We start from the raw sequence: 27359 nt of genomic DNA, 5'->3' as shown, positions 1-27359 counted from the left end.
GCTTCTCGTCCACTGTCACCCCTAGGTCCTTCTCTGCAGAACTGCTGCCTAGCCATTCGGTCCCTAGTCTAGCGGTGCATGGGATTCTTCCGTCCTAAGTGCAGGACTCTTCACTTGTCCTTGTTAACCTCATCAGATTTCTTTTGGCCCAATCCTCTCATTTGTCTAGGTCCCTCTTTATCCTATCCCTACCCTCCAGCGTATCTACCACTCCTCCCAGTTTAGTGTCATCCGCAAACTTGCTGAGGGTGCAATCCACACCATCCTCCAGATCATTAATGAATATATTGAACAAAACCGGCCCCAGGACCAACCCTTGGGGCACTCCGCTAGATACCGGCTGCCAACTAGACATGGAGCCATTGATCACTACCCGTTGAGCCCGACAATCTAGCCAACTGTCTACCCACCTTGTAGTTCATCCATCCAGCCCATACTTCTTTAACTTGCTGACAAGAATACTGTGGGAGACCGTGTCAAAAGCTTTGCTAAAGTCGAGGAATAACATGTCCACTGCTTTCCCTTCATCCACAGAACCAGTTATCTCATCATAGAAGGCAATTAGATTAGTCAGGCATGACCTTCCCTTGGTGAATCCATGCTGACTGTTCCTGATCACTTTCCTCTCGTCTAAGTGCTTCAGAATTGATTCCTTGAGGACATACTCCATGATTTTTCCGGGGACTGAGGTGAGGCTGACCGGCCTGTAGTTCCCAGGATCCTCCTTCTTCCCTTTTTTAAAGATGGGCACTACATTAGCCTTTTTCCAATCTTCCGGGACTTCCCCCGATCGCCATGAGTTTTCAAAGATAATGGCCAGTGGCTCTGCAATCACATCCGCCAATTCCTTTAGCACTCTCGGTCATCCAGGGGTAGGGTTAGCAGCACCCCCATGGCCAGAGGCCCTACTCCGCCCCCCAACCAGCGTGGTGGGACTCATGCCAAGACCTTTTCCACAGAGCTTGTCCAGCTCTGGGAGAACACTTCATCGCGTTCTCTGGGGTCCAAAACACTCGACCTACTCTGTACCTCATCTCTGTGTTCCTAGCTCATCTTGTCTGCTGTTAGCAAAGGGTTCCTGGCTGTTCTCCCTCCTGTCTCAGCTGGCTCAGACATTCTGTCCCTTTCAACCTAATGGTCTATACACCTCTCAAATTCTATCCTCCAAGAAATGAGGCCTCCCTCCAAGTGGTAATTACTCATGTCAGGCCAGGCTTAGTTACACAGCACCCCTACCTCATGGCCAGCACCCCGTTCTGCCCCCAAAACCAGCGCCCCTACCCTGTCACAGCCAGCACCCCTCGCCTGTCCCCAAACCAGCACCCCTACCTCGCGGTCAGCACCCTACCCTGCCCCCAACAACCAGCACCCCACCCCGCTCCTTGTGGCGAGCACCTCTGCCCTGGCCCCAAAACCATTGCTGCTACTTTGCGGCCATCGACCTTACCTAGCATGTACAACCAGGGCCCCACCCATTCCCCACAGCTAGTGCCCCCACCCTGCCCCCCACGGCCAGCACCTCTACCTCACGTCCAGTGCCCGTCCCTGCCCCCACAATTAGTGCACAACCCTGCTCCCCACAGCAGCGCCCCAGCCCTGCCCCCAACAGCTCCCCATGGTCAGCGCCCCAACCCTCCCTGGACAACTTTCCACGGCCAGCGCCCCAGCCGCTCCCCACAGCCAGTGCCCCTCCCCGCCCCCACAACTAGTGCCCGACCTGCTCTCCATGGCCAGCGCCCCAGCCCTGCCCCCGACAGCTCCCACGGCCCCAGCCCTTTCCCTGACACCTCCACATGGCCAGCGCCTTAGCCCGGCCCCAGCCCTGCACCTGTCAGCTCCCCACAGCCCCTGCCCCAGCCCTGTCCCCGACAGCTCCCCATGACCAGCACCCCAGCCCTGCACCTGTCAGCTCCCCACAGCCCCTGCCATAGCCCTGCCCCCGACATCTCCCCATGGCCAGCGCCTTAGCCCTGCCCCAGCCCTGCCCCTGACAGCTCCATAGAGCTCCCACCCCATCCTGCTCTCCACAGCTCCCCCAGCTGGGGACTCCTGACAGTGACCGCACCTACTCTGTACCATGTGGCAGCTAGAGAGACGCAGGCGGTGTCAGGACAATGGTCCATGCAGCAGGCATGCAGCTGGGGAGGCTGCAGGTGAGTGATGCCCTCAGCTCTGTCCTTGCAGGGTTGTCCATTGTGATGGGCAACATGCTGCGCCGGATCCCCCTGGCCGTGCTCTTCGGGATCTTCCTCTACATGGGGGTCACGTCTCTCACCGGCATCCAGCTCTACGAGCGTCTCCTCCTCATCTTCATGCCATCCAAGCACCACCCGGATCACGTCTACGTTGTCAAGGTGAGTGAGCAGGGGCTGTTCGGGGAGCTGGGGCTAGGACATGGGGGTGGCTGATGGGTGGGAGATGTAAGAGGGGAACTATCCGTGAACTGTCTGGAGAGGCTGAGTGTTCAGTGGGGCTGTGTTGTAGGCGGGGAGCTGGGGGTGGGTGGATGGGGCTACATGCAGGATGGAGGGGCTGAGCATTCAGTGGGGCCATGCTGTTGATGGGGATCTGGGGCTGAGAGTTCACAGGGGCCGTGCTGTTGACGGGGTGATGCATGGGCTGGAGGCGCCGAGCATTCAGTGGGGCCATGCTGTAGACGGGGCGATGCACAGGCTGGAGGGGCTGAGCTTTCAGTGGGGCCGTGCTGTAGACGGGGAGGTGGGGCCAAGCGTTCAGTGGGGCCGTGCTGTAGACGGGGAGGTGGGGCCAAGCGTTCAGTGGGGCCGTGCTGTAGATGGGGAGCTGGGGGCGAGCGTTCAGTGAGGCTGTGCTGTAGATGGGGAGCTGGGGGCGAGCGTTCAGTGGGGCCGTGCTGTAGATGGGGAGCTGGGGGCGAGCGTTCAGTGAGGCTGTGCTGTAGGCGGGGAGCTGGGGGCGAGCGTTCAGTGGGGCCGTGCTGTAGGCGGGGAGCTGGCTCTGGGTGGATGGGGCGACACACGGGCTGGAGGGGCTGAGCATTCAGTGGGGCTGTGCTGTAGGCGAGGAGTCATGGCTGCATGGATGGGGCAACGCGTGTGCTGGAGGGGCTGAGCGTTCAGTGGGGCTATGCTGTACACAGGGAGCTGGGTCCGAGCATTCAGTGGGGCCGTGCTGTAGATGGGGAGCTGGGGCCGAGCATTCAGTGGGGCCGTGCTGTAGGCGGGGAGCCAGCTGTGAGTGGATGGGGCGACGCGCAGGCTGGAGTGGGAGGTGGCTTATGTCCCTGAGGGATGGTGCGTTGCTAGGCTGGACTTGTGTCCCCAGGTGAAGACCTGGAGAATGAACCTCTTCACCTGCATTCAGCTGGCCTGCATCGTGGTGCTCTGGGTGGTGAAATCAACAGTGGCCTCTTTAGCTTTCCCCTTTGTCCTGATTATGACGGTGCCCTTACGACGCTTCCTGCTGCCCCGCTTCTTTCAGGACCGGGAGCTCAAAGCCGTAAGCAGCTCTGTGTGACAGCATCCATCTCCCCAGGGCTGGGCTTTCTTCAGTTTGCTCAGGCAGCTGGCATGTGGGGCACTGCCTGCTCAGAGGGGCTGGGAGCTTTCTCCAGCTTCTTGTGGGTGGTGATTTATCCGGTCCCAGCACTTTCAAACAGAGCCAGGGGCTCTTGCCCCAGTGAGCTCACAGCCTAGGGTGTGGGAAGGGCACAGATGCCAAGCAGAAGCCTGGAACGGGGGCTCCCTGCTCCATCTCTCTTCATGGTCAGGGCTGCTGGATCTGGTGAGGTTGGTCTGGTGCTGTCTGGCCTTCCCCTCCCTGGATATGGCTGGGACAGCCCAGCCAATACACCCAGTTCCCTGGACCTTGATATTGTCAAACACAGGGCTCTCTAGACTGAGAGCCTAGGGGCTGGGGCCTCTTTCCATCTTCTGTGGGTGGCGTCCAGGGTCCTCATCACAGAGAAGAGCCTGCATCAGCAGCTGGAGGTGTGGAGGAGCTTCACTGCCTTTCCTAGGGGCAGCTGCTGCCTAGCAGAGGAGCCAGCACCATTAGCACTGGAGCTGCCAGGGGAAGGGGACATCCGGGGGAAGGACACCAGCCAGAGAGTGGGGAGGGAGGAATGGGTTGCACGGGAGGGGGAAGGAGACAACGTGAGTGTCCTGCAACATAATGAGCAAAGCGCTCGATGCCAACATCCCCCCCAGCGGGGTGAGTTAGGGCCCTGGCTCCTGCTCCTGGGCTGGTGTCTGAGTTTGGTGGGACGGCCACCAGGAGCCCCGCTCTGGTCGCTGCCATGCCACTGCCCAGCTTCTATCTCTGTCCACAGCTGGACTCAGAGGACGCAGAGCCGAACTTTGACGAAGATGGCCGGGACGAGTACAATGAGATGCACATGCCTGTGTGAGCGGCTCCACCCCCTCCCTGTGGAAAGCTGCTCGTTCCCACGCGTTTTCCCTGGCTAAGGACCAATCAGAATGGCTTTGAACTTACTACACGTCAGATGTTTTCCTGTCTGGACCAAAGAGCAGCTGTGTCGGAACCCTGGAGGAAGGTGGGCAGGGCCGTTCCTGCCCCCACCCGCACAGTGGAAGCGTGAGCCTGTCTCCACCTGGACCCAGCGGGAGACGCTTCTCACATCCAGAGTCTCTGTAGGGGCCTACACTCCCTTTGGTCATGGGTCTCCCTCACTGGAGACTGGGGTTGCATTGGTATGTGGGTTAGCAAAGAGGGGCCATGCAGCTGGGAGCCACCACCTCCCATCCACTCACCTCAGAGCTCTGGTTCCTCCAAATGCCAGCCCAAGCTCCACGTTCTGTGGAGTCTGAGGGAGGCATGGGCCCCACACAGAGTCCCAGTCTCGGTGCCCGGCTGGACTCTGCCTGCGCAGGGCAAGACTCGTCTGCTCTGCCGCCCCCAGCTGGGCTGCCCAGCTGCCTTAGCGGGCACACAAGTGGGCTCCTTGCACGACTCCCTGTCATGGGCTACTTTGCACCTCAGACTGCCCTGCCTGGTTTCTAACAGAGCTCCTGTGCCATCCTGGGCTGCAGAATGTCCTATACAGCGGGGCCAGGATTAGGGCAACTCAGGAGCCTGTGTCCAGTCTGCCCCAAGCTCTCTGTGTCCCAGCTGCAGGCGGTTTCCCTGTGGATAGGCAGGGGCTTCCGCTCTTGAGCTTCAAGGAGTTCAAATCCCATCCCCCTGCCTGCCCGAGTCCATTCCTGGTGCCTGCCCTCCCTGCTGATCGCTCCAAGTTGTATTTCTGGGGTGGAGGGGTCTGAGGTCATGGGCAGTCCCACAGTAACCAGCTGTGATGTGTGTTAAGGATTGTGATGTCTACAAGGGAAGGAGTGGCAGGAGGAGGGGCCTCCTAGAGCAGGCAGGGCTGAGAGGGCTTCCAGAGGAAGTGTCTCCCACTGAGCATGCGGCGGGGTTGTAGCCATGTCAGTCCCAGGATATTAGAGACACAAGGTGCAGGAGGGAACTTTTATGGGACCAACTTCAGCTGGTGAGAGAGCAGCTTAGGAGCTTACACAGAGCTCTTCTTCTGGTCGAAAGCTCCTTTCTCACCAACAGGGGCAGATCTAATAAAAGATGTTCCCTCCCCTACCTTGTCTCCCACTACATGGCATTTTGCCCACATGGGCTGCAGCCAGCAGCAGGCATCCACAGCACTGGTGTTGGGGTCACCAGGACACAGAGCCTCCACCACAGTGACTGGGCCACCCATGCCCTGGTGCCTGGGTTGCTGTGGCTCCCCACCTCTCCTATTCCCATACCTGGGCCACCCACAGTGACTGGAGCCAGAGCCCCTGGTACCCAGGCCTGTCCCTGGGCAACCCTGAATGTCTTCACATCTGGAAGGCCTGAGGTCTCTCCAGATATCAGGGTCTGAAGCCTCAAGTGGGTTACTGCCTGGGCCCTTTAGAGCCCAGCTCTCCCTGCAGCTCTCGCCAGCTCTGCTGAGGAGATCACCAGCGGTGCTCATGGCCTGTAGTAGGGTAACCTGGCAGCTGCCATGGAGCCCGAAGGTCACCAGTACCAATGCTCGGTGGGGCAGGAGGCCCTGATGTGACAAAGTCAGAGAAGGCAGGCGCCCCAGCCCCTCCACACAGGCATCAGAGGAAGGGGGGACTTTGTGGTGCAGGCGCTGGCCTGGGAGTCCGGCCTCCACCAGAACTTCCTGTGGGACCTCAGCAAATCCACTGACTCTCCCTGCCTCAGTTTCCTATCTGTGAAATGGGGCTGATCCTTCCCTACCTCACGCATGGGAGTGCTCACTATGGTGTGGGAGGCTCAGACACTATGGCCACAGGGCCACATGGATACCCAGCCAGGTGGAGGGGAGCCTTCAGAGCCAGGGTCCTGCTCCCGCCAGGCCACAGCCTGGCACATCAACAGCCCTTGTGATGCCAGTGAAGCCTCCTGGTTAGGAGATGTGTGTGTGTGTCTGTCTGTCTGTCTGTCTGTGGCTGCATGTCCTGTCCCTGTGTAGTGTAGGAGGCCTGCTGTTGCTGCATCCCTGCCAGCCTGGCTGTGCATTGTGACTCCTCTACCTGTAGTGGAAACGGCTGCACCAATAAACCCTTCACAGGAACTGAACTTCCGAGTCTCTGTGCATGCTACAGCCCACAGGGGAACGGCTGCTCCTCCATGGCAGCAGATCCGGGAGACCACTGGGGCTGCCTGATCATGTTTCCACACCATCCACCCCTCACCACCCATGGCCTGGAACCCCTGGAAGTGGCACTTAAGCCTAATGTCCACACAGAGCTGTGGGTGGGGGATGCCAGGGGACTGAATTCCTGCTCTGACCCACTGGTACCACTCAGAAAATGGTGAAGGGGTGAGAAGAGCAGGGCTGCAGGAAGCCCCACAGAGCCAAGGCCCTCACTGCCCCCAGCTCCATGGCAAAGAGGAGCCCACAGGACCTACCCAGCTGGGTCTCCTGGCTGGCAGACGCTCAGCCCCCAGCCCTACATGAAGCATGCGCCCTTTCAGCTGGCTCTGCGCACTCGGTCTTGAGGTTAGTGCAGGGCTAGTCGGGACACCTGGATTCTCATTGAGCTCTGCCCTGTGCTGCCTTGGCGGAGTCCCTTCCCTTCCCCATCTCCGTTTTCTCCTCAGCTGCCTGGCTTTACCCATTTGTAGAGCCTGGCCCGACCCTTGCTGCGGGGAGGCACCTATGAAAGGCCAGCTGCTCGCGCTCTCCCATCACCAGCATCTCTCCCGCGGTGCTGAACTGCTTGGCGTTACAGGGGAATCTTGCCTACAGCGGCAATGACTGGACCCTGGGGTCATGGGAGAGGCTGCCCAATCTCCCGCTACCCCAGACTCATGCAGCAGAATTCAGTGCCCAGGACAAGGATGTAAACTCCACAAACATGCAAGTCTCAGCCTGGCCAAACAGGGCCTGAGATGTGGGTTACGTCAACCAGGTTACAAAGGGCAAGCGGAGCAGTTCCCAAAGTCTGGGTCGTGGCCCCAAGTGGGGTCGTTCCATCAGTGGCAGTGGCAAGCCCAAGTGTACGGAGGATGCCATTTGGGGCTGATAACTGGCATCCTCCATACAATGTGACCCCATGGATACGGTGCATGCAAAGTCACACTGTGCAGAGGACACCATTTTAACTCATGCTGTCTGGGGTCGTGGGGAAGCAATGGGGGGGGGGGGGGCAAAGATCCCTAGCAGGGCGCTCTGAGGGCCCAGACTGGGGCTGCTGTTGCTAAATTTGTGGATGGGGGCCCTAGAACTAGGCTGGCCCAGACCTTTGCTGATGGCATTTAATTTGAATAGCTCCAGCCCTAGGCAACTGGAACAGCTTTGTGTGACACACACACACACACCCATTTCCTGCCCCCTCTGGTGGCAGAGTCTAGAGCTGGTGCTATGCGGGTCCCAGGTGGCATGTGGGCTGAGTGTTTGGACGACAGGGACACTGCAGGGAAGGATAAGTTGAGTCATACACTGCACAAGGAGGGCTGGGGGGGGGTGTTGGCTGCTCAAGGCTTTTGGCCTTGTTCTTCAGGAACGCTGAGCTGGCCTAGGGGGCCTGGACTCTGCTGGGCAGATACCGTGATTCCTTGCAGTCACAAGTTAGGGAGCTGAGTCCTTCCTGCTCTCACTTTCCAGGTTTAACTTCTGATCCTGAAACATGTGCCCCAAATCTCAGAGAGCCGCTGGCAGCAGCCGCTGTGGGTCTCCCACCCTGGAAGGCAGGTCAGAGACGCAGGTCAGACTCCATCCAGCAGCAGGCGGGGGGGCAGACACACACGTGCATTGAGCAACACACATACACACAGAGTCTATCAATTAACAGAGGCAGCAAAATGGGGTCCAGTCCCTCCTGCCATTGTCCCTCTCCAAAGGCAGGACTCAGGCTTTATTTGTCGGCATGGGAGACGCGGTGGAGCAATGCCCTGAGTCACACAGGGAAGCAGAGTCCGTGCTACTTGCTGGCAGGAGGTGCTGTAGTGTGGCCTGGTCCCTGGCCTGTAGCGACTGCTCCAGCTCTCGGCAGTGCTGCTGCAACTGGGGAAGAGAAGAAGGCGTCACACGTGCGCTGGCCCCTGTACTGACGGCAGGGTCTGGCCATACAGGCTGCGTGGCAGAGGATTTATGAGGATTCCCCTCTGGCTGCCACATCTGTCCTGAGAAGCCAGGCCCTCCCCTTGCAGGAACCCCTTTCTCCTACTAGATGGCCCCGCCCCCGCTCCCTCCTGCTGTCCTCAGTCTCAGCTCGCACTGTCTCCCTTGTGCCCCACATGGCCATTTGCACCCACAGGCCCATGTGCATCAATGTGTGTGCACACACGCCCCAGGGCCTCTCTCTCATATACACATGCTCACTCGGACGCTCAGGCCCACACGCACTCCTGGCCCCCTCCCTCTCTCATGCACTCAGGCCCACAGACACCCCATGCCCCTTCTCGCATACACACGCTCACTCACACTCTCAGGCCCACAGAAACCCAGAGGCTCCCACACCACAAACACAGGCCCACGTCCTCACTGTGTGTGTGTGTGGGGGGGGGATGCGCCTGACACTCCAGAACGTGGCAACACCCGCACACCATTCAGGGATGAGATTTGTGACCTGTGACAGCAGCTAAGCCTCTTACTGCATCAAGCTGCCGAATCAGACATGGTCTGAGCTCCAGCTCCAGCAGCCAGTCGCTCTGCAAGATGCTCTTATGATACTCCTCCAGCTCCACATGCCGCCCCAGGTCCTCCAGCTGTCTGAGCGTTGCCTGGCACTGGCTGCTAAGCAGCGGTATGCTGCCAGGCATGTCCCAGTCTGCCTGTTCCAGTCTTTGCTGGAAATTGTCCAGCTTGCGCCTTGTATCTTGCTGCTCCAGCTGCAGGCTGGAGATGCTCTGGGTTAGCTCGTGCAGCTGAGTTTCCAGCACTCCAGCACGTTCCACTCGCCAGAGCAGGGCCATCAGCTCCTCTCGACTCTCCCGCAGCTTGGTTCGCATCGCACTGACGTTGCCCAGCCAGCCTCCTCCATCATGGGAGCTGAAGCTGCTGCTGCTTCTCCTGGGTCCGGGATGTAACTGGCCTCCTGAGAAACTGCTGCAGCCGTTGGCAGACTCAGGGAGGCATATGGCCACTTCATTCCTCCAGGGCTCAGAGGTGCCAGGAGCCAGCCCAGTTCTACACTCGCCCTTCTCCTGGCCTGGTTCTGATGGCAGCTGGAAGACGCTGTATCTGCTTCCATGGAGACTGAGCCACTGCCTGGCAAGCGCTGCCGTGGCCAAGCTCTTGTGAAAGATGTCAGGGACAAGCCTCAGAACCTTCACGACGGGGCCAATGTTGGCAAAGCCCTGCAGGGCACACAGGCTCTGGGGGCTGAAGACTCGGTCGTCAATCACCCGCCGGTTGAGCAGCAAGGCCCACTTCCTCCTGACAGCAAACAGTTGCTTGGCAATATCTGCAATGGAGGTCACAGCGTGGGGCCTCTTCTCCCCCCTATGCCCAGCACCAGACCTGCTGTAGGAACCCACGGGAGACTGGCGCTCAACCCTGACATCCAGCTCATCGTGGACATACAGGTGCTCACACAAAGGGAACACGACCTTGGCATCAAACGTCTCTTTTAAAGCATTTAAGTACCCCAGGTAGGAGCTGAGCCAGGCGACATAGCCAGGGACATCACAACTCTCAGCGCTGCCTGTAATTGTCACGGTGTCCTGGCCTGGCCAGTCCCTGCCTGCGACAAGCTTTTCCAGCTGCTCTAGGCTTTGCACCTCCCAGGTTGGGCTCCCGGGGAGGAGCAGCAGCAGCACGTTGTAAAGCGTGTGCAGGTCAAAGTCTTTCTGGCAGCTCTGCACATGTGCCTCGAAGGCATGGATCTCACCCTGGAGGGCAGAACAGAAGGTTTCCATGGATGGCCTGGGTGACCTGAGATGGCAGAAAGGAGATGGAGAAATGTGAGCTGAGCATGCACTGCTCTGGCCCCCAGAGCCAACCCCACAGATCCCTCTGCAGCCAGCGAGCAGCTGAAAGGTGGGCGAGTAGCAAGGACCATTGGAGAAAATACATGATGCAGCAGCTGGTCAGTGGGTACTTTGCACTGAGCAGCAGCCTGGGGAGGGAGTAGCACTAGGCTAGCCAATAGCCATCTTTCTATCTAGCATTATCCAGGCAAATACAATACATAAGATCTGGCGCAGAGCAAAAGTAACAGCCTGGCCAAAACTGGGGGGGAGGGGGGGGAGACACTGAACAAGTTGCTGCACCCTCTCTTAGCTAAGCTGCACGTACAAATTCCTTGAAAGCACTCAGCCTTCATCAAAGTGCCCCACTGCTGATGATCTCTTGCGTGTAGCTCAGGCAAGTTTCAGATCAAACCGCAGTACCCGTGATTACGGGCTGGCACTCACCCCCACAGCGAGCATGGTGGCTAGGCCAAGCAGAATTCATAAATCTTACAGCTGCATGTGACACGATGTGGCACACTGGCCTCCTTTAGAGACGGTCACTGGGCCGCCTGCAGTGTGCTCTCAGGGCTATGGCCGAGAGGCCACAGGTTCCAAGCTTCACTTGGACAAACACCAACATGTGAAGGTCCCAAAACAAGGGTCTACTTCAGGGCTCAGTTCTAGCTCTGACACCTTTCAACCTCTTCACAAATGATTTCCCCAACGCCACGACCTGGCATTTTATCTACGCAGATGACAGCTGTCTGGAAGCAGAGGACCAGGGTTTCAATCACAGCAGTCCTCAATGGTGACATGAAAGAGCTGGCCACTGCTGCCAAGGATGGAGACAAACTTTGTACCAAAAAGATTATTTCCAGCTGCTTCAGACTGTAACCATACAAAGGCCAACAAACAGCTTTCTGAATGGCCCCAGGCTGGACCATGAACCAAAGCCTGGGTATCTAGGTTTTACCCAGGACCGCAGCATGACAGAAGGAGCACCTTAGCAAGACCTCACTGAAAATAAATGCAAGAAACAACCTGATCAGCAAATTAGCAGGTTCTGCCTAGGCTGCCAATGTGCAGACACTGAGACCCGGTCTACACTACACAGTAAGATCAAGGTAAGGTAGCTTACGTCGACCTTAGGGGTTGCAATTGTCTAATCGCACAAACCCAAACACCCTTGCCCCACCCCTTCCCTAAGTCCCTGCCCCCTGCGCCCCTTCTCACTCCCTCCCCCGTCCCTCTGTCACTCGCTCTACCCCACCCTCACTCAATTTCACCAGCAGGGGGTTGGGGTACAGGCTCTGGGCTGGGGGTGTAGGCCAAGGGGTTTGGAGTGGGGGGGGGCTCCAGGCTGAGCCTGGGGCAGTGGTTGGGGTACAGGAGGGGGTGTGGGGTGCAGGCTTTGGGAAGGAGTTTGGGTGTGGGAGAGGGCTCAGGGCAGGGATTGGGATGCAGGAGGGGGTGAGGGGTGCAGGCTCCAGCCGGGCAGCGCTTACCTCAGGTGGCTCTCGGAAGCGACTGGCATGTTCAGCTCCTAGGCTCAGGGGCAGCCAGGTGGCTCTGCGTGCTGCCCCTGCTTGCAGGCACTGCTTCCGCATCTCCCATTGGCCATGGTTTTTGGCCAATGGGAGCTGCAGAGCAGCGCTGGGGGCAGGGGCACCATGCAGAGCCTCCCTGATTGTCCCTGCAATAGGGACATGCTGGCCGCTCCCGGGAGCCAAGCGGAGCCAGGGCAGGGAGGGAGCCTGCCTTAGCGCCGCGAACTGGACTTTTGGCCTATTAGAATCTCCCAGATTGCTTTCAATAGCAACCAGGAGATTGAGGCCAATTCCGGGAGACTCCTGGCCAATCTGGAAGGACTGGCAACCCTAGTCGACCTAATTATATCAGTGTACACACTACAGCCTTGTTCTGCCAATGGAAGTGCCATACTACACCGTGAGAATGCGGGACTCACCCCTGCAGCGCCTCCTGTTGGTCATTGGGAATTAGCTCTTTTCCCACCTGGAGTGCCCTCTGCAGGCCAGTGATCCGCACAGCTCTGGCCCACGTGTCCCTCACAGACCCCGGTGCCCCTTTCTCTGGGGTTCTGCCCCCGGGCAGTATCCCCACACTCTGCCTCTGGGTCTCCCCTTCCTGGGGAACCCCCAACCCCCTATCCCCACCTTGCCTCAGTCTGGGCTACTGCCAATCATCACCAAGCCCCCGCTCCCTGGGGCAGACTGCCGTGTAAAGGCCACTCATCATAGGCAAGGGGGTTCAGACCTTCTGCCTTCCTCTGCCTCCCAGTACCTCTATGGGCCTTGGACCAGGCCCTACAGCCTGGGGAATTGCCAGCCTGGAGCGCCCCACTCAGCCTGCTCCTTCCCCAGCATGGCACCACCCTCAGTACCCTGTCAGGCAGGCCAGCAGGCCCTGCTCTCTCCCAGCCTGGAGAGAGACTCCTGGGGCCTCTGGCTCCCAGCCTTTTGATACAGGCCAGCTGGGGCCTGACTGGGCCATGGCCCAGCTGCGGCTGCTTCCCCAGTCAGCCATCCCCAGCCACTGCCCTCTCCAGGGCTGCTTTTAACCCCTTCTGTTTTAGGAGTGAGGTAGCCTCCCCACTACATACACTGACATAATAACTCCACCTCCACGAGAGGCATAGGCCTTATGTCGGTATAGTTAGGGTGATGCAGTGTTGGCTGTCTCCATGAAATTGACAAGAAAGCCAGGCAGCTAAAGCCCAGCTGCCCCCAGCTCCCCACTCCCAGCCTGGCTGTGCCCGCGTGGCTCCCCACTCAAGGAGCCGAGAAGCCCGGACGGCTCCCTGCTGCTCCCAGCAGGAAATGGGGAGGCAAGAAGCCCGGGCAGCTGCCCCCCATTCCTGGCTGAGAGCGGGAAGCCAAATGGAGCTGAGAGCTCTGGCCCTCAGCACCCTCCCCCCTCGCCCCTCTTCAGTCAGTGGAAGCGTTCTTGGTGAGGACACACACCACTGACAGAAGGAGGGCAGCATGGACATCAGCCATCACAGTGGTGCCTGTAAGTTGACCTACCATAGGTCAACTTATGTCTGTGGTGTAGACATGCTCTGAGACGCTCTAGGCTTGCAACAGAATGTAGTTATTGGTGCAGGTGAGCTTGTTTTACACAGGACTAGTCAACAGCCAGCCTCACCTCAGTCCCTGGAAAAATCATGGAGCAGGTCCTCAAAGAATCAATCCTGAAGCACTTACATGAGAGGAAAGTGATCAGGAACAGTCAGCATGGATTCACCAAGGGAAGGTCATGCCTGACTAATCTAATCGCCTTTTATGATGAGATTACTGGTTCTGTGGATGAAGGGAAAGCAGTGGATGTATTGTTTCTTGACTTTAGCAAAGCTTTTGACACGGTCTCCCACAGTATTCTTGTCAGCAAGTTAAGGAAGTATGGGCTGGATGAATGCACTATAAGGTGGGTAGAAAGCTGGCTAGATTGTCGGGCTCAACGGGTAGTGATCAATGGCTCCATGTCTAGTTGGCAGCCGGTGTCAAGTGGAGTGCCCCAGGGGTCGGTCCTGGGGCCGGTTTTGTTCAATATCTTCATAAATGATCTGGAGGATGGTGTGGATTGCACTCTCAGCAAATTTGCGGATGATACTAAACTGGGAGGAGTGGTAGATACGCTGGAGGGGAGGGATAGGATACAGAAGGACCTAGACAAATTGGAGGATTGGGCCAAAAGAAATCTGATGAGGTTCAATAAGGATAAGTGCTGGGTCCTGCACTTAGGATGGAAGAATCCAATGCACCGCTACAGACTAGGGACCGAATGGCTAGGCAGCAGTTCTGCGGAAAAGGACCTAGGGGTGACAGTGGACGAGAAGCTGGATATGAGTCAGCAGTGTGCCCTTGTTGCCAAGAAGGCCAATGGCATTTTGGGATGTATAAGTAGGGGCATAGCGAGCAGATCGAGGGACGTGATCGTTCCCCTCTATTCGACACTGGTGAGGCCTCATCTGGAGTACTGTGTCCAGTTTTGGGCCCCACACTACAGGAAGGATGTGGATAAATTGGAGAGAGTCCAGCGAAGGGCAACAAAAATGATTAGGGGTCTAGAGCACATGACTTATGAGGAGAGGCTGAGGGAGCTGGGATTGTTTAGTCTGCAGAAGAGAAGAATGAGGGGGGATTTGATAGCTGCTTTCAACTACCTGAAAGGGGGTTCCAAAGAGGATGGCTCTAGACTGTTCTCAATGGTAGCAGATGACAGAACGAGGAGTAATGGTCTCAAGTTGCAGTGGGGGAGGTTTAGATTGGATATTAGGAAAAACTTTTTCACTAGGAGGGTGGTGAAACACTGGAATGCGTTACCTAGGGAGGTGGTGGAATCTCCTTCCTTAGAGGTTTTTAAGGTCAGGCTTGACAAAGCCCTGGCTGGGATGATTTAACTGGGAATTGGTCCTGCTTCGAGCAGGGGGTTGGACTAGATGACCTTCTGGGGTCCCTTCCAACCCTGATATTCTATGATTCTATGATTCTATGAATGAAACCATGCTTATGGGAACAGGAACCATGTGCCGTGTTCCTGTACGAGAGATGAATGCGTGTGACTAAGTGGGTTTTCCCCCTTTTTATGTTGTATGTGAGCCTATGTGAGTCTTACTGTTCTGCATGAATACTGTGTGTGCCTCAGTTTCCCTGTGTGCTGCACCAATGCCTAGGTGGTGGCAATAAGGGTCTGTCACTTTTGCTGAGACCCTCGGGGGCAGGTGAGGTGGCTCCAGCCATCTGCCCATAAGCAATGGACGGTGTCCTTCATAACCTGAGACTCAGGAGGGGGATGCGACCAGATGATACTTTCCCCAGGAAGTCAGACAAAGACCAGAGGAGGGGCAACGTGTGTGTTGGGTGCCAGGCAGCTAGAAGTGGGTCAGTCTCTGATGGCTTAGGGTTCAGGGGGAGGGCCAGGGCCCTGGCTCTGGGCTCCTGTCCCCCCAAGATGGACTTTACTGAATGTTCCTGCTTTCTGTGCTAACAAGATCTGTTCTGTGCTGCGTTCCTGTCGACTAGTAAACCTTCTGTGTTCAGGGTTGCCGGCTTTCTACTCACACAAAACCAAACACCCTTGACCTGCCCCCCTCTGAGACCCCACTTACTCCATCCCCCGTCCCTCTGTTGCTCGCTCTCCCCACCCTCACTCACGTGCTCATTTTCACCGGGCTGGCTGAAGGGGTTGGGGTGTGGGAGGGGGTGAAGGCCCCAGGGTGGGGCCACAAATATGGGTCTCAGGCTGTGGGAGGGGTAGGGCTGGGGATAAGGGGTTTGGGGGACGGGTGGAGGATCAGGGCTGGGGCAGGGGGTTGGGGCATGGGGCGGAGTGGCTCAGGGGTGCAGGCTCTGGGTGGCGCTTACCTCAGGCGGCTCCTGGAAGTGCCAGCATGTTCCTCCTCTGGCTCCTACACAGAGGCGCAGCCAGGCAGCTCTGTGCGTTGCCCCATTCACAGGTGCCGCCCCCACAGCTCCCATTGGCTGGGAACCATGGCCAGTGGGAGCTGCGGGGTTGGGGCAGTGCGCAGAGCCCCCTGGCTGCCTCTACACATAGGAACTAGAGGGGGAACATGCCGCCACTTCCGGGAGCTGCACAGAGCCATGGCAGGCAGGGAGCCTGCCTTAGCCCTGCTGTGCTGCCAACCGGACTTTTAATGGCCCAGTAAGCGGTGCTGACTGAAGCCACCATGGTTCCTTTTCGACTTGGCATTCCGGTCAAACATCGGACACCCGGCAACTCTATCTGTGTTACACGCTGGCTGAGACTCACGGCTGACTGTGGAGTTAGGTTCAGGGCCCCTCTGACTTCCCCAGGGGTGCCATCCAGAGGGACTCGCTGCGGGAAGTGCACAGTGAGAACAGGGGGCTGAATCCTTCGAGGTCAGACCCAGGAAGGCCAAAGCCATGTGACACCAGAGTCCTGGATGGTTTCATTCAGAGCACTGACTCTGGGACAACGGGCTACACCGTTTCCTTCTTAGCAGGGGACGCACCAGCCATGTTCAGCATCAGAGCCTTTCATGCGCTGCCAGGTCTGGATGCTGGCGTCAATCAGGTATTTTACACACTGCGCCATCTAGCGGCTGAACTGCACAACGCGCTTTAGCGTTCCCTGACATCCCCCCACGAGTCGTGGCCGTGGGAGGCCAGACTGAGGGGTCAGAGCCGGCCCCTGCATCCACGAGACAGGAGTCAAGCGTCGGCTTGGTCAGGATCCCGGGAGGTCGGAGGCAGGAGCCAAGTGGAGTCTGAACCACAATTCAGATGCCAGGAGTCACACTTGGTCAGGATGCCAGCGGAAATCCAGCACCAGGACCTGGAGGCAGAGGTGGAAGCACAAAGTCTAGAGCAGGATGGGGCCCAGTTGTTCAGACAGCTTCCTGTTCCTGCTGCTGGCTGCAGTAGGGCCTAGGGGCCTAACAGCCACTCTGGGATGCTGCCAATTGGATCTCAAGGGTGAGCCTCATCCTGGGGCTGGGCTTCATGGGTCCCAGGTCAGCTGTTCAGCAGGCTACCAGGTGGAGGGTTTGGCCACACCCATGACCCCTGAGGACCCGAGTTCGAGACCCATGGGTCATGACACCACCCCCTCCCCTGGGGCACCCACTGGGCGATGTGGGTCCAGGTTTCTCAGGGTGGCTCCTATGATAGGCCTGAATCAGGGTGGGAGGGTGAATGTTTCCAGCTGGCTCCCAAGTGCATTCCTCCAGGCCGTAACTGTCACGATCAGTCAGGTACCATAGTTTCCCCGCCTTAGCTGAGGCGTTCGTGAACAATATATTCCTCCTGACCCGGTACTTGAAAGGGTGCAGGCAGTGATTGAGCTCTGTGGGGAAATATGTTCTCAGTGCATGGTTTGCGAAGTGAGATGTGGAATATGGGGTCGACGCTAAGGGATCGATGGAGCTGGAGCTGGAGCTGGTGACCACACTGATTTGTCACTGAATCCGGTACAGGCCAAGGAACCAGTAGTCTAGTTTCCAAGAGGGTCTGTCCAGGAGGATGTGTTCTGTAGAAAGCCATACCTTTTGGATGAAGCCATGTCTGTGCTTGTCCGTGTGCTTTTTGTGGTCCTCCTTCACTTTTCAAGGTGTCCCTTCACCTCCTCATGGATGTGTTGTACCAGGTCCAAGGCAGATGGGTTGGGGGAGGGGGTGATGGGGCAGAGTGGCCCCACACTGGTACCACAGAAGCCACGCCCTGGAAGCTCTGCTGGGCATGCTCCAACTGAAGAGCAGGTATAAAAGCCTGCAGAGCTGTCCAGTCTGGGCTGACCGTGGGAGGGGAAGGAGGCACACTGCCAGCTCCTGAGAAGGGACAGCTTGTGCACCAGGATACGGAGGCCAGCCAAGCCGGGATGCACCCTGATACCCAGATGGAGTACGTCACAGGAGGGGAACAGACCGGAGGACCGCCTGCAGCAGAGAACCCGGTGTTTATGGTAGGAAGTGACCCAGGGGAACTTTAGAGGCAAACAGCGTTAGAGCCACACAGATGCTTGGCATGTTGCGGGAGGATCCCCGCCGAGCTGGTGGCAAGGGGAGCTTACCACTACCAGGGCCCTGGGTTGGGACCCGGTGACGAGGGAAGGCCTCGGTCCCCCCTACCATCCCTCCCCACTGCACTGCGGGAATCCTATGGTCTCTGGCTGCTAGGCCATACTACCCCACTTGCAAGGGGGATTGTATGGACCCTGGCCATTAGGCCGCATTGCTCCCACGCGGGGAGCGAGTTATATGGACCCTGACCATTGGGCCACACTGCCCTGATTCTTGGGGCGGGTTACATGGACTCCAGCCGCGAGGCTGCACTACCCGGACCAAGGGGTGATTGTGTGAAGGGAGGCCATTAGCCCGCAACCGGCTACTCACAGAGAGGCGGGCGTGTGACCTTGTGAGTGGCAAGGTTCTGATACCCCGTCCCACCCCTGCCACAAGGGGGCGGTGTGGTACCAGGCCCGCCACAGGGAGATGTGGATAGTTGTGGATGAAACCTGTGGTTGCAGGGTCTTGCCCTATTGTACGAGGACTCCGCTGAGGACAGGGGCAGTCGATAGGCAGGTCACAGGCCACATCCAGGCTGCCAGACACCCTTGCACAGACTGCGCACTCTTTTTGTTTACTTATTATCATTGTTGCGGCGTGAAAAATGTCTCTTTGGAATCTAGACCTTGATTGTACCTTGACCAAGGAATCTGGACCCTGATAAAAAACAGACTCTCCTTGGCATAGGATAACAGTGAAGACCAGTCATCCTGGTGATGGTTGATGTAATATTGCAAATATTGCTCTAGGATCTGGTTGATTCTTTCCATTTGGCCGTTCAGCTCAAGTGGGTCGGCAGAGGACAGGTGCATGTGGACTCCTAATAAACATAGGCCCTTGTGCCAGAAGCTGGCAGTAAACTGTGGCCCCCGATTGCAGGTGATGTCATCCAGGAGGCAATGAAGATGGACTCCAGTGTTTATCCAGAGCCATGCAGGGAAAGAAGTGGGCCATCTTAGAAGAGTGATCTACCATGGCAGGATGGTCATGAAACCACCGGAGTCTGGTAGTTCCACCCCAAAATCTAAGGACATAGCCTCCCAGGGCAGAGATGGGGTGTCCAGAGGTTGGAGAAGACTGCAGGATTTTTGGCATGGGATCGTGGTCTGGGCATACACCTGGCAGGAAGCTACAAAGGTCTCTATCATGGGATGCATACAGGGCCACCAGAAGAAATGGGACCTTAATCATCAGGTTTTATATCACTGTAAGTGTGCTGACAGTGTGGAGTCCTGGGGAACACAGATGTGGTCCTTTATGAAAGTGATCCCCTCCTATGTGTTGTGCGGTTCTCGGTTGATAATGGCCAACTCATCGGGTGGAATTCCAGAGACAGAGGCAGTGCAGATGAGCGAGAGCTGGTCCTGGAGGCAATGCACCCAAGCTGATCTTCTTTTTGATCGGAGTTCTGCCTGCACAGATGCTTCTCCCCATACAGCAATCAGATCCAGTGTCTCCCTTTCGGTCCATGCTGGAGCTCGTTTGCAAGTCTGGGGGGACGGCATGGTCACCTGTGCTGCTGAGTTCGCCAGGCTGACCAAACAGGAGATGAAATTCAAAAGTTCCCAGGGCTTTTCCTGTGTACCCAGCTAGTGGATTGGAGTTCAAAGTGCTGTCCAGAGCAGTCACAATGGAGCACTCGGGGATAGCTCCCGGAGGCCAATACTGTCGATTTGCGTCTGCACTACCCCAAATTCAACCCAGCAAGGTCGATTTTAGGGCTACTCCCCTCGCCGGGGAGGAGTACAAAAGTCTATTTTAAGAGCCCTTTAAGTCGACGGAACGGGTTGGTTGTGTGGACGCATTCATTTTAATATCAGCCTAACGTGGCTAAATTCAACCTAACCCCGTAGTGTAGACCAGGCCTTAGAAACCCCCCCCCCTTTTTTTTTTAAAAGCAAAATCTGAATGTCACAGTTTCAGGATAACTGTACCTGCAACCGCACCCCACCCAACGGACTACTCCAGGAATGCCCAGTCAAGCCTCAGGTCTCCTACTGTCACCTCTTTCTGGGCAGGGACCCTTGTCTTACTCCCTTCTGACTAGGGGTTTTAAGACTGCCCAGCTCCCTGCCTTACACTATGATAGCTCCCCAGCAAGCCAGTCTGGCTAACGGCCAGTTTCTGTGCATTGCTTTCTCTCCAAGGGCTATGACCACGGCATTGCCAGCAGTTACAATTTATCACGCAGCCCTTTCTAAGCAAGCACATTAATTCTTAAGGTAAAAGCACTACAGAAAAAACATAAAAACAATAAAAGTTCCTGTACACATGCTAGACATGTACAAGAGGCCACCCATCAGTCTAGTAGGCCAGAGTCTTTCCAACCCTTCCACAAAGGTTAGGCCCCCTCTTGGACAGAAGGTCCTGGCCATTTGCTAGATCAGCAAGAAGGCCCTGTGTATATTTAAATGCAGCCATTTTATATCAAAAGCCCTTATTTGGTCTGTTGGTCTCTGGAAAACCCAGCTTGAACCAGTATATCCATGCCTCCCTGGGGGTGGTACCCCTCTGGAGGTGTTTACAATTCAAGTGATTCACTCTAATCACCCCAACTGTTCTTTGGTTATTGGAGGAGCTGGGGGTAACCCCCTATGCGCCCCCCCTCCAGAGGTGCATACAATCCCTAGCCCACAGTGATACATAAACCATTCATCAACTATATGGTCCTCAAAGAGATTGCACAGATTGCACTGTCACATTGAGAATTATCTGTCACAGTGAAAATCGCACAAATTAACATGATTCCAGGAGCTGGGGCTTTAAGAAAAGCATCAAATAGCATGAGATTCATGCTAAAATTAGGAGCATTGGCAACACTGAAAATGTAGTCCTGGACTTTGCCCATGGTATACACGTGGGCTTTTATGGTCCCTCTTTGTCACTGCTCGGGCCTAAGAGGTGAGCTTGGTCTGCAGCCTGCCAGTGCTGCACAATGGGATCGATTTTCAGGCCGTATGCCTGGAATGGAAGCAGGGCTCAGACTGGGCCAGTCTAAAGGGGCCAGCACTGGGCCTCTTCTGATTGGCTTCTTTCCCCACTCACTGCCCCGGGTCTGCTGCAGGGAGCAGGTAGAGTTTCTCCCCGCTTCCCACTCCTGTGAGAATGAAGGATGGCCTCTGCTCCTGCCCCTCCCTCCCCACAGCACCCAGCTGGGAAGGGGCAGAGGGGACCCCACTGCAACCTCCCTCTCCCCCACCCCAGCCTAGGAGAGCAGGGTGAAGATCCCTAGGAGTTGCAGGAGGAGCAGAGGTGAGGTGTGGGGGGATTGATGTGGGGGCTAGGGGACAGGATTGATTCCTGGCTGGGGGGCATGGGGCTGGGGGCAGATGTGGGACTGTGCTAGTCACATCACCCCCCCATTTTTTCAGACCACGTTAAGCGCTGCATGGGAGGTGAGAATAGCAATGGTGTGTAATCCATACCTGCCTGTTACAGAGCAAGCAGGAGCTGGCAAAACATCGCTGTGTTTAATGCGTTCGTAGGGCAAGTGTCGGACGTGTGTGTTAAATGTGTTGGACATTGATGCTGATGTGCCGCTTGTGCGGAAATTGGGGCCTGGCCTCGGGAAATAGCTCTCCTGCGCTGTGTGGGAATGCAGTGGCAGCAAGCATGGTCTCAGGAGTCTGGGCTCTCGCAGCAGACTTGGAAGTCAATGGCAGCCTGAGCTAAACTACAGATGTGAGGTGTTTATGCAATGAAACAGGAAAATGGGCTTCGGCCAGAGCCAGCCCACGTCTTCTCTACTTCAACAGCCAATTAAACATCATTTTACTGGTAAGCCCTTAGTCCTGTGGTGCGAGCCATGGAGCAAAGACCCGAAGGGACCAGCAGGTCATTCTAGTCTGACTTCCTGTATCTCACAGATCACCCCTCCTAGCACCCGAACACTAAACCTAAGAACTGAAATTAGACCAAAGTATTGCAGCCCATAGGAGACTAGACTTTACATGTCCCAAGCAGAGAACAGGTGGGACCAAGGGACCCTAGGAATCAAGGGCCCTGCAATATCAGGGAAATGATTAGGTGAGATACACCCAGATAATCCAAGCAAATTACCATATCTAGCCATGGCCATCCGTGATGTTTCAGAGGAAGGAGATTAAAAAGTCCTCCCAATACACTGGGGGAATATCCCTTCCTGACCCCTGCAAGTGGCTGGCTATAACCCTGAAGCATGAGCTTTTAGGCATATAAGACATAAACCAGAAGTGAGTCCCAGGGCTGTTAAGCCTTCCCCCCCAAAGCAACCACTTCCCACAGTTGCTCTCCTAAACTTGTAGGCAGCTTGGTAGCGATATCCATTGGTGAACAGGGAAAAGAGCAGCCCAGAGCTGCAGATGAGCTCCAGACCGGCAGGGGCTCCAGGAGGAAGGGAGCTTTCTGCTGGCAGCTGTTAGTGAGCCGGGGAAATGACAGAATGGGCCAGGGCCAAGTTGCATTTCAGTTATGTCCCAATTTGGGGCATTTTGCTTAAAATGCCATTTAAGGTTTGCGTTTGGGGGCAATGAAGTGCTGTTGAGCTGGCTGGGAAAGGAAGGGCCACAAGATCGACACCAAGCGTGCCCAGGTCACCCTGACCACGACCGTAGTCCGGGATAGTTGGGTACGGCAGGTGTGCTCAACCTTTCTGAGGCCTGCCCAACGTCATGGGCCCCCTGCACCACAACAGCTGGTTTTCTGCATATCTGAGCGAGGGCTGGTGTTAGCGGGTAGCAAGCAGGGGCTCCCATGAAGCTACACTGCTCAGGCTTTGGCTTCAGCCCTGGGTGGTAGGGCTCTGGGCTTCAGCCCCAGGTAGTGGGGCTTTGAATTTCTGTCCTAGGCCCCAGCAACTCTAAGGCTGGCCCTGCTTGGTGGACCCCCTGAAACCTGCTTGTGGCACCCCAGGGGGCCCTAGACTCCTGGTTGAGAACCACTGGGGTAAGGGAACCTGGGAAGAGGGACAGTGAAGAGGTTTTTAGTAGTGGGTTAGAGTATCTGGCTGGTACTACGGCATCTCGGGGATCAGCTGTTTGTTTTCTGAGGAGCTAAGCATGCTGCAAAATAAAGGTACAAAGCTGGTGTGGCTTGGGGGGGGGGGGGGGGGGGGTGGCCGGTTGGGCAGGGCTGGACTGAAGCCATAGGGAGAGCAGTACCTTAACTAAGACACTGGAATGTGGGCTTTCCTAGTAAGCAATTAAAGCTGAAATCGCTCCCAGTGGGACAGGTGGGAGAGCCCCTGGAGCAGCCGATGCAGCACTGCCCTGTTCTATTCCTTCAGCTTCACCAACCCAGGACAACAATCTATGAGTGAGGGAGCTGGGGCAGAGTGAACTGGCCAGAACACCTCAACCACGCACAGGTGCCAGAGGACTCAGGTTGGGATTATTGTTCAGAGACCCTGCAGTAGGATGGAGAGTTTACCTAATCTTGCTAATTTATTAATGGCTGCTTTTCCCACATTCATTCTCTCGCCCCTCCTGTTATTCCCCCTAAAATGTCTGTTTTAAATCCCTCGACTCAGTGCTTGTGAGTAAGGCAATACTGCCCCTCAAAGGTGCCCAGGGGTGTATATATTGTTTCCCAGGTTTTTGGGGAGACAAGCTGTGATGAGGTGTACTCCCCACACTGGCCCTGAGAGGGCTGAATAGGGCCTTCTTGGCCTCCGCAGTCAATTAGGCCACAAACAGGGGAGATGAGCTGGAGAAGGGGAAATACTCATGGTGGGTGATATAAAGCAGGAGAGGGATGGCCATGTGCTCAGCTACTTGAGAGGCTGGGGAGACGTTACCTGTCTTGTGGGTAGCACACACTGTCCTTGAGGAGGCTGAATGGGACCCACTTGGCCTCAGCAGCTAATTTAGACTATAAACAGGGAGATGATCTGGAGGAAGCTAATTAGACAAAGGCTCACCTGTGAGGGAACAGGCTGGACTTCTCAAAAGCCAGGTGGAAGGCAGCAGTTCCCCTCCCTGAGGGGAGGGAAAAGGAAGTGGCGAAGCAGCCCAGTAGGAAGGAGTCCAGGGGTGAGACCAGAATGATGGTGGACATGCAGATCTGAACTGTTTGCTACAGGGCCCTGGCAGCCAGAACAGAGTGTAGGCCTTGGCTCCCGTACCAACCACTGAAGAGTGGGCCTGTTTGGGGATCGTGAACAGGAAGACTGCTGGAGTGACAGGGTCAGGGCAGTGGGTGTGAGGACAGCCTGATGCTGGCTGCGTGGACAGAAGAGACTTTGAAAGACTGCTCTGGAATGGGAACCCGCTTAGTGACCTCGCTGGAGGGCTGAGTCACGAAGAGGCTGCAGCAGCTCCTGGAGTGAGAGAGGGGCTGCAGACAGAGGCCTAGGGATGCTGGGTGACCCAGGGAAGGGGCCTTCCTTGGCCCTGAGCTATTCCCCAGAGCCACCAGGGTGGAACTGTCATTGCAGCAGTGAGTAAAGCTCCCCTCCCCCAACATAGGGGCCCTCAAGCCAGTGTTATTTAAGCCTCTGGGAAGAACCCCTGGAAAACTGATCCCAGACCTTTTTGCTGCCAAAAATACCTGATAGTTTCCGTAAATTTTCAGTTTTCAAATGGCTGCAGAATTTTGTCTTGAGAATGCAGAAATACCTGGCAGGGTCAGAAGAGGGGCTTTTCCAGCTGGGTTGGGAGCAGCAGGGCTTTGAGGCATAGGAGACAGTTTGAGATTATGGGGTAATCGCATTAAGTAGGTTTTCCTTCTTAAATGGATAAGCTGTTGACTATACTGATCCTTTCATTGTTATCTTTATGATTCAGCATAACATGCTATTGAGATGAATGGGGCAGGTCACTGGTCTCTCTGAAGACTGGATCTGTTACACGGTTTATGTTTCAATGTCTTTTTGTGTACACAGACTAGAAATGCCATTCTTTTAAATGAAAGAATAGATGCTGGACCACTGTTCTGCAGCAGAGGGGGATTCTGTGGCAATTCCACTTCTGTGGAATGCAGCCTGTAGCCATTTATCAAAGATCTAGGTGTGTGCAGGGCGTGGATTGTGGAAAAGGTTGTGTGCGGTGCCTTGTCCCTTTAAATATTTGAGCACTCCCCCTCCCCGGAGCAAAGCCTCCCTTTCCTGTTGGTTTCAGTGTGCTGCAAGAAGAGTCAAGCAATCACAGCAGACAGCTGGGTTTGTCAGCTGTGTCTAGGTCAATCTCCTTCTCTGCTGGGTCCAGAAATATAACCGTGTGGATCAGTGTTAAACTAGGAGGAGCTGTGAATGCCAGGGACCAAAGGGTGCTGGAGACCGGAATTCTGGGCAGGAAGGGGTTCAGCCACTAGTGATGGGGACCAAGACAGGAGCTGAGGGACAGCAAGAAAGATTCAGCTAATAAATCTGTGAGGAAAGCACCCAAACCCTAATCCCTTCCCTAGTGTCACTGGGGAGCAGGAATGGCTGAGAGAACAAGCAGGCAGTTGAGGATGGAATTAGATGTAGGTGTGCAATGGGGTATAGCTGCAAGGTCTACAAAGGCAACATCACCTAAGAGAGCACAGAGGTCACAGTGCTGGTGGGCTGCACCTGGAATGGGGTTAAATTCTGGGTCCCTGATCATCAAAAGTGCCTGGAACATCTGGGCCTGGGTGTGCTGAGAAGAGCCAAGTGCAGAGCAGGGGTGGGGGGATTCATGCTCCATCTTGGAATGTGACCACTGGGGCTTGGGAGGGTGTGAAGACAGGCTGCATATCTGGGAAGGGCGTGAAGCCCAAGTGGGGAGAGGCTGGCTCGGGTGGGAGCCATTGTGAGATGAATATTGGGAACCGCATTCTGAGGGTGAGCTGCATTAGGCTGTGTCTGTGTTTCCCAAGCACTGGACTGGACACTAGAAAATGTCCTTTGGGGCCATACCTGGCCAGGCCTCAAGGTGGATGCAGCTAACTCCCAGATGCCCCAGAGATGAGCGCTGTGGAAACGCTGTCAATACAATAAACGAACAGGTCTCTTCAACCTGGACCATCTGTGCTTCCCTTGCATTCCCCCTCCACTGGTTCCCTCGTCCTGCCATGTCCCCTGCCCCCTTCCTTCCCTACAAAGCCAGTTCCTCTCTGAAGCTGAGAACTTACCAGCTCTGGGAAAGGCAGCCGCTGGCAGAGAGGAGGAAGTGCTGGAGCTGGCTTCTGCTGCACTGAGCCCTTTGCTCTGTGCCATGGGGGAGAGGCGGGGCTCACAAACCTACCTCGCCATGGAAACAGCAAGTTCAGACATGCTGCAAACACTGGGATCCATAAGCACCAGCCCTGTAGCCTATCCTGCCCAGCCGCAGGAGGGGCGGGGCGGGGAGTGCTGCCTTCAGGGGTAGGGGGTGCCTGGCTATTCCAGTCTCAGCCCCTCCCAGCAGGGGGCACTGTAGGCAGCGGGGCAGGAGCACTGGCTGTTGGGGAGTTCCCAACTATCCTAGTCCCAGTATCTCCCAGTGGCTGGGGTGCCGCAGGGAGCGAGTCAGGAGTGCTGGCTGCTGGGAGAGGGGAATGGTACTTGTGGGTGCCCCAGGGCTGAAAGTGTCCTAGGCCTGGTAAATAAAGTTTTTTATGCAACTCCAGGCAGGTCCCTGGGGGGCCATGTTTCGCCTGTCCGGAATCGGGCCTGCAGCTGGCCTGCGGCAGGCTGCCTGACTATCCTGCTGGAATGGCAGCAGGAGGCAGCAGACCGCACTCAAGCCCAGCACCAGCGGCAGTTCCGTGGCTGCTCAAAGCATTGGCCTGTGGCTTCAGTGGCTCCTGCTCCTGCCGTAACCCAGCCTTGTGCCTGCCTCGCCTAGCTTCAGGTGACCTGGCTCTGCTGATTTCTGACTCTGGTCCTGCCCAAGGGCACAGGGGACCCTGTTGCAGCCCCATGGGGGAGTAGAGGTGAGGGACCTGGAGGCAGAGTTGATGGAGGGGAGATTTTAGAACCCTCACCTTTTCCAGACTACTTTAACCAATGTCTGGCATCCCCCAGCAGGGGGCGCTGTGGGGAGCAGGGCAGGAGCCCTGGCTGTGGGAGAGCTCCTGGTTACTCCAGCCCCAGCCTCCCCCAGCAGGGGGTGCTGTAGGGAACAGGGCAGGAGCCCTGGCTGTGGTGGGGTCTTCTGGCTACTCCAGCCCCAGCCTCCCCCAGCAGGGGGTGCTGTGGGGAGCAGGGCAGGAGCCCTGGCTGTGGTGGGGTCTTCTGGCTACTCCAGCCCCAGCCTCACTCCACAGGGGGTGCTGTGGGGAGCAGGGCAGGAGCCCTGGCTGTGGTGGGGTCTTCTGGCTACTCCAGCCCCAGCCTCTCTCCACAGGGGGTGCTGTAGGGAGCAGGCCGCCAGGGGGCTGATGGCCAGCAGGCGATGTAAGTAACACAGGGTCTGCGCAGAGACTGCGCTGCCTGAAAGGCACTGATCTCAGTGCTGCGCCTCTCCAGCCG

General features: G+C 56.5%; 2 protein-coding genes across 16 annotated transcripts in view; one reads left to right on the top strand and one right to left on the bottom strand.

The window, feature by feature from the left end:
- Positions 1-6582, top strand: part of SLC4A3 (solute carrier family 4 member 3) — a 73570-nt gene extending 66988 nt beyond the window's left edge. For 10 of the 12 annotated variants that reach the window (XM_037911963.2, XM_043524836.1, XM_043524835.1 and 7 more), the window contains 3 exons: positions 2185-2354; positions 3304-3477; positions 4310-6582. In XM_037911963.2, coding sequence (XP_037767891.1) covers positions 2185-2354; positions 3304-3477; positions 4310-4387 — 422 coding nt within the window. In that variant the 3' untranslated portion in view covers positions 4388-6582. Of the gene's footprint in view, positions 1-534; positions 595-2030; positions 2069-2184; positions 2355-3303; positions 3478-4309 lie in introns of those variants that run through there. The other 2 variants (XM_043524838.1, XM_037911966.2) reach the window with 2 other exon arrangements.
- Positions 6583-7146: 564 nt separating this feature from the next.
- LOC119567305 lies at positions 7147-24025 on the bottom strand. Of its 4 annotated transcripts, XM_043524842.1 has the most exons (4): positions 12371-12411; positions 11258-11421; positions 9103-10384; positions 7147-8512 (listed from the first exon to the last, which is right to left on the bottom strand). In XM_043524842.1, the coding sequence occupies exons 3-4, from the start codon at positions 10366-10368 to the stop codon at positions 8357-8359; spliced, it is 1422 nt and encodes a 473-aa protein (XP_043380777.1). In that variant the 5' UTR covers positions 10369-10384; positions 11258-11421; positions 12371-12411; the 3' UTR covers positions 7147-8356. The 4 variants fall into 4 exon arrangements, with proteins under 4 accessions (XP_043380777.1, XP_043380775.1, XP_043380778.1 ...); XM_043524840.1 differs by lacking the exons at positions 11258-11421; positions 12371-12411 and adding an exon at positions 23865-24025; XM_043524843.1 differs by lacking the exons at positions 11258-11421; positions 12371-12411 and adding an exon at positions 12706-12765.
- Between the last annotated feature and the right edge of the window lie 3334 nt (positions 24026-27359).

Source organism: Chelonia mydas, chromosome 11 (assembly GCF_015237465.2).
Source record: "Chelonia mydas isolate rCheMyd1 chromosome 11, rCheMyd1.pri.v2, whole genome shotgun sequence".
NCBI classification, from domain to species: domain Eukaryota; kingdom Metazoa; phylum Chordata; order Testudines; family Cheloniidae; genus Chelonia; species Chelonia mydas.
This window is presented reverse-complemented; position numbering and strand designations above follow the sequence as displayed.